The 12576-nt window shown below is 45.4% G+C and overlaps 1 protein-coding gene across 1 annotated transcript in view; it reads right to left on the reverse strand.

Annotated features, from left to right (window-relative positions):
- Positions 1–4159: 4159 nt before the first annotated feature.
- TSPAN7 (tetraspanin 7) overlaps positions 4160–12576 on the reverse strand; it is an 85156-nt gene continuing 76739 nt past the window's right edge. Inside the window, exons 6-8 of the mRNA XM_072345919.1 lie at positions 12202–12285; positions 5510–5582; positions 4160–5246 (exon numbers count right to left, since the gene is read on the reverse strand). Coding sequence (XP_072202020.1) covers positions 5514–5582; positions 12202–12285 — 153 coding nt within the window. The 3' untranslated portion in view covers positions 4160–5246; positions 5510–5513. The remainder of the gene's footprint in view (positions 5247–5509; positions 5583–12201; positions 12286–12576) is intronic.

Here is a 12576-nt window from a genome sequence, read left to right on the forward strand (position 1 = left end):
AAGATCGCACCAAAGCTTCATCCATTTAGTTTGTAGAAAATAAGCAAAAGTCAAACAAGACAGGGCAACTGTCCCAAAGCAAGAACTGCAAATGCATTAATTTAAATATGCCATTATTGTACCCCAATACGTAATCCTTATGCCCAGATACTGTAAATGTGGCAGTTAAGTCATTATTAACTCAAGTTCCAAAACTAATCCCAGCTGACTGACCTTTTAAAAACGTTTTAAGTTAGGAAAAAAATGACTTTTTTTCCCCCTTGTAAAACTTTCCCCAGAGCTCTGCTAACCCTTCCAGCAAAAAGGGCTGAAGAAGGGGTAAAGCACTTAGTGGTGTTAAATGGAGGAGTGCTTTCTTCCCTTTGATGCTGAAATCAAAATGCAGCACACAGGTCAGCCTCCCCCATGCAAGCACCCCTTCATCCCTACTTCTCTGCAGTCAAGGGCTTCTCTGCCATCATGTAGTGAGCCCATCCGACAAGGATGTTGCTGTAAGGACTTTAGTCCTGCTAAAGGCCTCCTCAGAGCATGGCTATGATTCCTCATGGAAAAAAATCTTTCCCCTATATATATATGTATATGTACATATAAAAGCTAAGTAACTACATCCAAACAAATATCTGCCGAAAACTGCTTACAGCTGCACCGAGGAATCCATAATCTACCGTATGCCAAGACTGAGGTAGCCTAAACAAACTGTAACGTGACCCAGTGCATACTGAGATGACCTCAATGGAGCCTGCACTGCCAAATACTCTCCTTTCTATCTTCTGCCTATTTTTTCTGCCCTTACGCTCAGCCTGTGCTCCATGCATGACTGTGTTTCCCTGGCGCATCCAGCAGGACAGTGCTGTGATACTGTGCGATTGCCCCCAGGCGGTACAGCACTGCGTGCTGAGCAGTCATTACATTCTGCTCACCTGGGAGCTTCCTCTTGCTGCACGTAATGGTGAAACAGCAGAGATGTGGCCACACAGAGAGAGACGTTCAGCAAAACCAGCTGTTAAAATTCACATTGATCCAGAGCCAGAGCTGCTCCTTCCTCCCAGCCCCTGCCACCTGGCTTCCAAACAGCCTTAGATGGTGGATCAGCCGCCTCCTTCTAGTTGTGCAGATGGGTCACGTTCTGTCCTGCCAGGCTCTATGGACACATTCAACAAAGGGTAGTGACCAGTACTGGCACATCTCTACTGGTGTCATAAGATTTGCACCCAGAGACCCCCATCTTGTCATAGAAGGACACTGGAATAGGCTCCCCAGGGAGGTGGTTGAGTCTCCATCCCTGGATGTGTTTAAGAGCCGTTTGGATGTGGTGCTCAGAGATACGATTTAGCAGAGGGTTGTTAGAGTTAGGGTACTATGGTTAGGCTGCGGTTGGACTTGATGATCTTTGAGGTCTTTTCCAACCTGAGTAATTCTGTGATTCCATGATCTTTTTGGTGATGCTGTGTTTCATCTCCGTGATGAAGTTGGTTCTGTCACACTAAGCCAAGCAAATTAATCATGGAAACACAGAATCATTAAGGTTGGAAAAGACCTCTCTGATCAGCTAGTCTAACCACCCACATACCACCAGTGCTGGGCATGATCTCATGTCCTTCAGTGCCACACCTACGCTTGATGGCCTTTCCTTTTGAAGCCGCCCGCTGCAGTGCTCACCAGCAGTACGAGTGCCTCGTGTTTGTGATCATCCCACAGCCTGCATTGTCAAACAATGCTGGCTTAGAACAACATTAACCTGAAATGGATTATTATTGGGTTGACTGCTCCTTGGGGTCTAATGAAAAGCATTCATTAATTCTCGGGGCAGGAGAGCTAATTACTTTAAAAAAAAAAAAAGAAAAAAAGACTGTGCTAATTGCCAATAACTTTTTTTATTGAACTGGTCTCATAAAGCCTTTTTTTTTTTTTTTTTAATTATTATTATTTCCCTTTCATACTGTAGCAAATAAAGCATGCGATCCAAACGAAACGCAGGCTGAGCTTCATCTCGTGTGCAGAGGGGAAGCCATCCTCATCCCTGAGGACCAGAGACTGTAGGAAGGTAAATGCAGCAGCACACACAGTAACCCAGAGGCTCAGTGGGCAGGCTTCTGTAGCTGGAGGAAGAACTAAAACACCCAACATGTGCATCATAGTGAATTTTGGGAGGAAGGAAATTCCAGGCGACTTTTACTCGCTTTTAATTACAAATAACCATCAGCCTGAAGACACCGAATAATCACCAAAAGGATGAACAGGTTCTTTTGACCACGCAGTAAACTGCAAACACAATGATGGAAGTAATTCCCACATAAGCACGAGTCCATGGGAACAACCCACTCTCACAAAGCCTCAGGCCACGCCATGGATTTAAGCTGGCCATGAACATCACTGCATGTGCACCACAAGTTTTTTTGCAGTCTTGCTCATTATCACTGACTTGTTATCCAGACAGATAGTGACAGGACAAGTTAAATGTCTTTAAACTAAAAGTGGGGAGACTTGGGTCAGATGTTGGGCAGAAATCCTTCCCCCAGAGGGCGGTGAGGCGCTGGCACAGCTGCCCATAGAAGCTGTGGTGCCCCATTCATGGAGGCGCTCAAGGCCAGGTTGGATGGGGCCCTGGGCAGCCTGATCAGGCTGAGGTCCTGCAACACAGGGTTCCTTCACGGTGATGCACACTGATGCAAACCTTTTCAGCTCACGCTGGTAACTTTCTCTGCTACTGCTTCATGCTCACCAGTGCCATGTTGTGCTTTCAGGGGAGAAGTAGGTCGGCTCTAGCACCAGGCTCCGTGTGTGTGTATGTGTGTGTGCATTTTCAGAAGAACACGCGATCCTCACTGACACCAGGGTTGGCAATGATGCTGGGGCCTGGTTGTGATTCCTAGGGGTTACCTACCTGGAGGTTAGCAGAGGAGAAAAACATGGGTAGCTCATGGGTGAGGTCTTCCCAGTGTGGACAAATGTTTCCGTGTGAAAATGCAGGAAGAAGCACAGCTCTAGTATCTGATGGCTCAAGCCACTACTGTTTTTTCATCCCAAGGCATGGACTGTGGGTGCAAGTGCTAAGCCTGAATCCACGGGGCTCATGAGTGACCTCAGTGCCCATCCACAATGCTTAGCGTTCGTGGGAGAAAACAAATGCAAGGCAAATAAATCAAGCAGCAACAAACAAGGGGTAATGAGAAAGCAGAACAAAAGCTCAGCCTCCACTCTGCCCCACATAGTCACTGTTTTGAGTTAGGTTTGAATCTCAAGGACAGGCTCCGGTGGGAAAGATGGGGACAGAAAGAAGGGAGATGGAGAAATCGCTTTTGTGAGTGCTTCATTTGATCAAAGGCAGTTACTTGGTTTGTAGGAAAAAAAGGAACTCAAATTCTTCTATGAGATAAGCAGGATTTTGTGTACAACAGCTCTCAGCCCGAGGTGTTCAGATCTTCAAAGTTCAGCCCCTCTTCAGCTAAAGGTGAGCCCACAGCTTTCACACCAGGCATGTAGGTGCATCTACTGGAGGCAGAGAAGCACGTTTCCACAGTGTGCCACTATATGCTCTGCATGGCGCTGGGGGAACACCTCAGGCACAAAGGACCTTCAGCTGGAAGTCAGGGCATCCCCAGCCACCAGAAGCTCCTGCAACAAAGCACACTGCGGGCTCCTCTCACACAGGTGTACTCAGCCTTTGCACATCCGATGAGAAAGAGATAAAGGCCTTTCCACAAACGCAGCAGAGACGGCTGCGATTCCCCCTCCCTACCCCCCCCTATTCCTCTTCCCCCACCCACACGCTCACCAAAATCAAAGAGAAATGCTTAGCGCCACAATCACGCGCGGCGCAAAGGACGGGATAATTAAACGCTGCAGATTGTATCAGTCACAAGAAGAGAATCTGCAAAGCAGAGGGTATGTATTTGTCACATGGCAGAACCAGCTGTGGAAGGGTGTTTTTGTTGTGTTTTTTTTTTTTTTTCTTGGAGCTTTGAAAACAATTCCAGCTCTTTATTTATTTATTTATTTTTCCCCGGGGTAATAACATTTTTCTGTCACAAACAAGTTGGCTGTTAAAATACGCACAAAGGCCCATCACTCCAAGCTGCGCGCTCGCGTTTCATGTTCGCTTCCCCCCCCTCAAAAGAGTTTTGTTGTGACTGAAGAACAAAAAGGAAGCGGCTAGAAATCTGTAATGGTTCCATTTATTAATACATATATCACAAATACTCACAATATCAATGCATTCTCGTTGGCATGCTAGACAGAGGCATTATTAAAAAAGTCCTATTTTTCGTTTTTATTTTTTAAAAAGGTTTTACATTTTTGCTTTCCCCCCCCAAAAAAAAACCATAATAATATTCCATATGCCTGTTGGTGTCTGTGAGTTTTCTGTTGTTTCTATTTTGCTTTGATTCAACGATGTACCTTGGTGGCTGCAACCTCAATGCAAAAAAAGAAGAAAGAAAAAGAAAGAAGAGGAAAAAAGTCCGAAGGCCGCGGTACGGCACGGTTCAATTAGTTCATAGCTATCTAATAAAAATAAAGGGAGCAAAATTACTGCCTTCACAGTAAGCGACAACACAGCTTGATAACAGTATTACACAGGATCAGGTTCAGAGGCAAAATGCACTAGACGAAGCCTACCGGGATACGCACTGGGCATACAACACTGAGTAAGAATCAAAGATGTCGAAGAACAACAGGAGGAACGGTTCCCTTCAAGCACAACATTTTAACATCGTTTTCAAGTATCTTTATGTCATGTTACCGATTCCTCTGTTTGTGGGGAAGGAGGGCGGGGAAGGGGGAAAGGGCGAAAAACCTTAGTAAAGCATAAACAAACCAAGAAATTAAGATAAACCCAAAAGAATACATAGTTCATATACCGGTTTATATGAATGTGTGCAACACTTATTAACCATGGTGAAAGGCTAATCGTGCCCTCCGGTCACTACATGCACAGCCCGATCGATGCTGTTAATGAATTACCTGTGTTAACTTACAATGCAACTACAGCGTGACCAAGAGCGCGCCGTCCTGGCCCGGGGGGTTGGCTCTGGGCGCACGGTGGTGCTTCACAGGATGGTACACTACGCATGGGACGGGTCGGGAGGTGGGGGGTGGGGGGGGCGAGTGTGCACGCGCACATGCTTGCTTGTGGGGGTGTGCGTGCGTGCGAGAGACAGTGTGTGCTATAACATTCGTGTCAGTCTTTCTTGAACGCTGCAGTTCCTGGTCTTGGGACAGGCGCTGGGCTTCATGCTTCTGAAAGACTGGATGAAGGGACAAAAGACAAGAGGTGGGTCGGTTTGGGTGCCAGCAGCAGGTATTGTGCCCTTGCCTTTCAAGAAGGAAGCCAAAGTGGCAAGACATTCAATGGTACATTCCCCTTCCTCCCTCCTCCCCCCCCTTTTCTTTTTCAGCCAGGCAGAACACTTGAATGAAAAACACAAAGCAAAAAATCACATAGGAAGACTAAGTTCTTAATTATTATGTCACTTGTCCACCACCTTTAATAGAAGAAGGAAAGGCTCACCTTGTTACACCATCTCGTACTGGTTAGCAGTAATAAACCGGGACAGGCAGCACGCCAGCAACATCCCGATCAACTGTTCCAAACAAGAAGGGAAAAAGTTAGGTTGAGTGAATGCAGAGCAAAGGAGAGGCTGTGGTAAGCAGAGACTTCACGTTCTGGTGCTATCACCAACAACAGAACTTATCCCCCATCCTCTGATCAGAGAAATAGCATTAAAATCTCTTGTCCTTCCTCACGGCATCTTCCTCTTGATCGTTATCGGAGTCTCTTTGCTTGATAGCACATATTTTACTACTTTTCCATCCCACTGCCACTGCCAGCCCAGCACAGGCAGGATACCCAATAGGCTGCTGCCTGGCTGCATTTCACTCACCCGCTCCGCTTGGTTCCCATCCCCCCCCCCCTACTCTCCCCTCGGGCATTTATGCTTTCTTTACAAATGATGCAACGCTCGATAAATGAACGCTATAAATCTGGAAATTAAAAAAAATAAAATAAAAATAAATAAAGCCATTCCCTATTCCCCTGGATATAACTCAGATTATTGAAAACAGATCCCTCGTCTCCACTCTTCAATAATCTCTCAGTCATTTTAACGTTTTGCCTATTGCAATTTGTTAGCGTTCCCTCCATTTGCTAACAGCGTTAATGCGCTATACATAATTCAGCCTCATTTTTCTCATTTGGACTGGTCAATTAATTAACTCATGAGCACATCCAGATTGTCACCGTTCATCACCAGCCACGGGGTGAGGCGAGGGGGCTGCCTCTGTGGGAGTATCAGCCTCTCCTTGACCTTGCTCCGACCAGCTGCAGTGGCTCTTGCTAACGCTTGGGGTGTCCCAGCTGCTCCAGCTCCCAGCTAGCTTTTTTGGGACTGGCTGGTGCTCAAGAAGGCAGATCCTGCCCCAGGAGCCTTGCACTGCTGAGTGACACAACACATGTCACAGCTGAGCTGGCATAAGCCCAGAGCGAGGCCAAGCTGGGGTACCACACATCCAGATAAACTGCTTTATGCCCCTAAGACCTCGTATCTCTGGTCAGGCCATACTTCATTAGCTGGAAATTTGCTATTACCTCTCCCTCTCCTATTTCAGAGACTGCCTGATCTCCAGCCAGCACAGCCGCCCCAGGAGCCATATGGCACGAGTGGTGGGTGCCAGATCCCATCCCACCATGACTATGCTAGGCACCTCCAAAGGGCACGGAGTCATCCGTCTGAATCTCTACCTGCTCCAACACGTAAACACCAATTTTGGCACCAAGTAATAAGGATGATACTGCCTTGGTTCTAACTGGACTTGGGTCACAGGTAACACTCCCTGAACAACCTCCAATACAAATCTCAGCTATTCTGGTTCTGGGGGCTATATTTTCACAGATGCTGAGAGAGATGTGGGTGCCCAAAACCCTCCGCAGCTTTGAAAATTTCACTTGATAGCAAGGAGACATCTTAGCCACATTGTTGCCTTTTCTACTTCATGTCTGTAGACAGATGTGCCAGCAGAAAACTAGGTAGCTAGAGTGCTCAAGGCTTGTCTGTGACCAGCAATGCCAACAATTTGTTGTTGCAGACAGTGGGACACTGCAAAGGCTCACACTGCCACAGAACATCCCTTTTGGTGACAGACCTTAGTGTCATTTACACTCAGAAGGTTTAGGGAAGGCCAGAGAAGGTCTGTCTGTCCTCCAAAGGATAATGCTATAACAACAGGCACGATGCTCAGACTGACAGAATGCTCAGATGGAAACCAATAATACTAAGCTGCTGGTAGATCCTACACCTACTCTCTGCAACATTATCCAGCAACTGACCCAGAGGTGGTTTTGTTGCACTCGATCCCATGTTTGCAGTCTGAAAGGCTTGTTGCAGATCTCTCCCAGCTAACCTCAATCATGGATTCTTCTCTTTCATGCAGGCTGCAACTCTCTATTACAGTGCTGGCAAAGTTTCACAGCGTTTGCAAGCACATGATAATGTTTTGGTGTAACCAAGTCACTTGTAAGATGAGTGACAGGTTACACATGAATGCACAAATGTCTTTCTGATCTGGTCTGCTCACTAACTCTTGGCCCTGATTACATATGCTGGTTTATGCACTTAAGTGGTTATATCACCATAATATTCAACTGTTGTATTTCAAAACAATGGGGTGCATGTCAAGCTATTGCACACATTGCTTTTATAAGGTACCTTTAGCTATTGCTAGGACACAGCAGAGCTGTAACAAATGTCTTAGAAGCACTTTGAACCCATACAAAAGTGTATTTTACAAGGTGTGTCTTTTCTCTCTCACTTTTTGTTTTCTTCCCTCTCTTCTAAGGTCACAGAATCGTAGGGGCTGGAAGGGATCTCCAGAGATCACTGAGGCCAACCCCTCTGCCAAAGCAGGTTCCCTACACCAGGTCACACAGGTAGGTGTCCAGGCAATAAGCTTTGACTCCTGAAATATTATATGAAAACCAGCGGGTTCAACTCAGTACCTCTGGTCTTGCCATAGGAAACTTGAAAACGTGGACAAATTCTTTGGGCTAGAGCAATGGAAAACCAACACCCCCCATGCATATCTTCTCTACAACCATCCTATTGGCCAAAGTTCATTCTAGGAAACACAATGCAGAATATGCTTTTTTTTTCATTTCTCCATGGTATGTAGGACTAATCTTGAGCTTAGATGTGACCACTGAAATCTATGCACAACAACTTCCTAGCAATCTTATCTCTTCTCACACACACCAAGACTGTCTTTTTAACATAGTTATTTCACATGAATTAACATTGAAAGCTGTCCTGCAGGACATATTTATATCTTATTATACTGAAGTGAAACCAAAGTGTAATTGGAATTTCTGCTTTATTTTGGTTCTCAGTATTTTCACCATTTCTCATTCATCTGAACCGCACTGAAGTCTACAGATACAGATATGCTGAAGTAATAGTGAATTCACCAGTGGATTGGGTAAGCTAAAACTACTTTTTTTATCCATCAGGAATAATAGTGTACTTCAATGATTTACCTTGCCATATTCTCAATACGCAGAGTTTCAAGCAACCAGGGTCCCTACCTCTGTTTTATAAGACGTGTTTTCTATGCTATATGCCTCATACCCAAGTCAGCCTCCTGTGCACTGATACATCCTTGGCACAGGTTCTATCTCCACACCACATCCACAGTGGTTGGTCTTCAGAAGCAGCAGACTTAGTCCTATGTCAGATTTCAAGTCACACATTGGATCCCGATACAGGTCCAGCTCCCCAGCCCTCGTGAAAGGGCGAAGAAGGGTGCAGTACTCCTCTCTGGGGGCTGTGCCACGACCAAGCCAAGTATCAGCTTCCATATATTTGGCAGGAGTTGCACCAGACAAGGTGGATGATGCCCATGCCAGAACTGTGTCCGCAGTCAGTGGAGATACCCACACGTAAGAGGGCAGGTGGGCTCTGCTCTGCACAGAAGGACTGAAGCCACATGAGAACTTGTCTACAAATGGGAGCTGTACGTGCAAGCTCAGTTGCTTACTTCAAGCATATGGACAACACCTGGCTTTCAATCCTTCAGTAGAGAAGGGAAGAATGTGGCCATAACAACACACTAAAGAGTTTCCTAGTCAGGGACCCTAAAGCAAATGCAATTCATAACCCCTCCGACAAATCTCTCTCTTTCACCCTGCACTGCAGTTTTCTCTAAGAAAAAACTCTTCATCATCTATCTTGCTTGCATTCTTTTATTCTCTGTTGGGCGGGACACAGAGCAATCACTTTGCTGCTCTGAAAAGCACCTGCTAACCTGAAATTATTCCAGCTGGGAGTAAGCGCTGGCATCTGATTGCGAAAACAGTCAAAAGGTGTTTTATTATTTGAAACCCAAGAAGCAGTGCCTGCTTCTGAGCATGCAGACAATGTCAGCAACACTGCAGAGTTTTTCAAAACTCTGACTCTGCCTGGGAGATCTGTGCCAAGCCTGCAAGATGTGTAATGCTGTTACATCAGCTTTCCCCGTCTTGGAGAATCAGCACATTCTTCATGTTAGTCAACCTCATCACCTAACAAATCATCTGAAGGAAAGGCCCCTTGAGCATGCTTTGCTGTAGAAGAGCAACACGATCTCATTTCTCTTTTATTTACATTAGAACTATTCTCAGTAGGAAGAGAGAAATCCCGCCTACAGCTGGAACACTGCCTGCCATCACTGCCAGCCAGGGTTAACCTGAAAGCAATTTGTAAACACCATTCCTAATTGGGTCCAGCAAAACGGATTCATCAGTAAATGATAACTGTCCACCTTCTATTCTTCACACACCAGGAGAGCGTTTTTCTCCCCCACAGCACCTCTCTTCTCCTTTTCACACATTCACAAACACCCTAAGCAGACCTTTCCTACCCTGGGATATCTCCTCAGTGCTCTAGAGCTTGTGTTTAGGGAGGGGAGTGACATCCCAGCTGGTAGCAGTGCTCACGTGTCCATTAGGCAGGGCGACCTGCCAACACCACATCTAAACACACTTTGGGTTTCACTGGGAGCCACAGCAGCAAAGAGCACTCCCTGCTGTGCCGCCTGCAGCACTGGGGCTTGTCTTGCCTAATGCCAAAAGGCTCCCGTTTCAGGGACCACACTCTGCACACATTGCCTGCCCTTGCTGGAGCATTGCCTTCCCATGTCACGTTCACAGACAACTGACGACACATGCCAGAATACTAACATACTAACAGTTGCAGTCAAACTCTTCCTACAATCCCCCTCCCAGCTGCAAGCAACTTTCAGGCAAGATAAGATGTTTATTTGTCTATCCTATATATGGTAGACTGATTGAAGTGTTTCACATGACATCAGTCCTGATTGACTAACTTGCCCCAACTGCATATGAATTACTCATAAAGTTCTACTTATTCTATTTTCTTGGAGCACTTTACATGAGACAATTGACAAGATGCTATATAGCCTTCTAGCTGTCTAGAATCCAAAGTGAAACAGAGAGTTCAGAGTTCTACACCAGCAATCAAAACATAATCAGGGTTGGAGATTAGTATCAAGACAACCACGACCACTCAACAAGAACTGCATAAGTTTGTTTTCTTAAGAAATGTTCCCCTGCTCCATGTACCAACATCCCCAGACCGGTGGTTTTACTGCTTCTGAGCCCCAGCAGGTGACACAAACATGCTCTGGCTGGATGCAGGTATGGCAAGCCAGGTTTTACACTCACATAAAACAGGATGTAAAGGCCAAAGTGTGGGGTCTCACACCTAACATCAAGGGAAGAAGAAATCAGGTTTCCAGATATGCCCAAGGTAGAAGTAGCAGCAGGTCTGAGCCCAGCCACTTTCAGGGCTATCTAGAGTTGTGCGTATGTTGACTAAGAGGACATGGTGGTCTTTTTCCACAAGGTCTGGGAATGGCTACTCTGAAGAACCTGAAGGCCACGGTAACTGCTGAGCAAATTTAACCCCAGAGAACTCCGACTAAAGTATCATGAAGCCAACGACAGGATGACCATCTGGGGCAGCAAGGGCAAGAGTGCAGCTACATTCCCTCTATTAATTCACTTGCCCATCACCAGCAGCAGCAGCAGTGGAAAATCACTTATTCTAGTGCTGCACACTGTCAATCTACATCTTGCAAACTGAATTCATGAGTTTCACAAAGTCAAATAATGCGTTGTAGCAGTTCATTTTTTTCATGCACTGGATAAACCCGAGTCATTCAACAGATATACTTCCAGTGTTGCCTCAGGAAACAGACTGTTAGTGTGGTGTGAGCGAGGCAAGAGAAAGTTGCATGACAATTTCTGAATATGGCACTTGCAGCCATACCACATAATATCCACAAGAGAAGACAGCCTGCCTCTCCTAGGTAACCGGCTTGGACACCACATACGTTGTCACACAGTTCACTGCAACATTCTGAAAGCAGTTTCTCGTTGCTGGTACTTTCACCCTTCTCAATCTTGCCCATCTCCAGGAAAGTCCTTGCCATCACGCACAAAATGATGAGCATAAAGGAGCATAGGACTTGCTGAAAGATGCAGGTGCTTTCCTGCCACTTCTTGATTAAATGATTCTGACCAGCCTTTCAGGTTCCCTAACTCTTGGCTAGCAAAAGGCAGTTTGGATATTAGGGACAAGCAAAAACTTCTTCAGCTCTCATCTTTCGTATACCAAACATTTTAGTGCAGGCGAGGAGCTGGTTTAATAACCTGGTTTTGGCAGATTTCTGTTCTGAGAGTTCACAGCTTCAGGGAAAAACAATCAGTCACCAAACCCAGTGCCCCTTCCAGGCTCTTTTTTCCCCTTCTCTAGGCTGGGGAGGCCTGAAGAGCCTTATTTGGATTCTTCACTCCTTTAAAAAACAGTAAGAGTGCTTAGGAGATAGAAGCTTATCCAAACAATGGGCAAGCTATTTGTCTTCTTTGCTGTTTATGCTCCATTTAAGCCAATGTTTTATTGGGTTAACCTCTATTTGACCCAGTGAAGGGACAAGTTGTTTTCCTTGAGCTAGTCATTAGCTCTACCGTAACTGATATTCCCAAGGAGAAACTTCATTTAAGTTGAAAAAAAGAAAATCAATGAACAGATGACCTGAGGACTAACGAGCATGCTGAGTTCAGTCCCTTACATAATCCCTCCTTCCTTGAAGTCAGGATAAGGAGAGAGAAGGGGAAAAAAAAGCGGGGGAAGGAAGCATTCATGAACTTACCTGTGAGAATGCAATTCCAAAAGCAACTCCGGCTATAATTCCCATATTTGTCTCCATAAAACTGGTCACCAAATCGTAACAGCCCTGGAAAACAAACATCATCGTTCCTTGAACTGATCTTCCCTGGCACACATGCACGCATATGTACACACATCTCATTTCAGATGTTCTTGGGTTAGATGATATTTTTGTTGTTGTTTCCAACAAAGCTGCTTTTTTATTTGATAGGATTTCCAAGTGAACGATGGAACAAAACGAGGTGACAAAAATGGCTCTTTTTACAAGAAGTCATATTTCAATATTTTTAAAAGCTAAATGTGATGTTGCACTCATTTTTATGGGTCTTATTAAAAGAAAGGCAGTTTGCATTGATTG

The sequence above is a fragment of the Excalfactoria chinensis genome, chromosome 1 (assembly GCF_039878825.1).
Source record: "Excalfactoria chinensis isolate bCotChi1 chromosome 1, bCotChi1.hap2, whole genome shotgun sequence".
In the NCBI taxonomy this organism is placed as follows: domain Eukaryota; kingdom Metazoa; phylum Chordata; class Aves; order Galliformes; family Phasianidae; genus Excalfactoria; species Excalfactoria chinensis.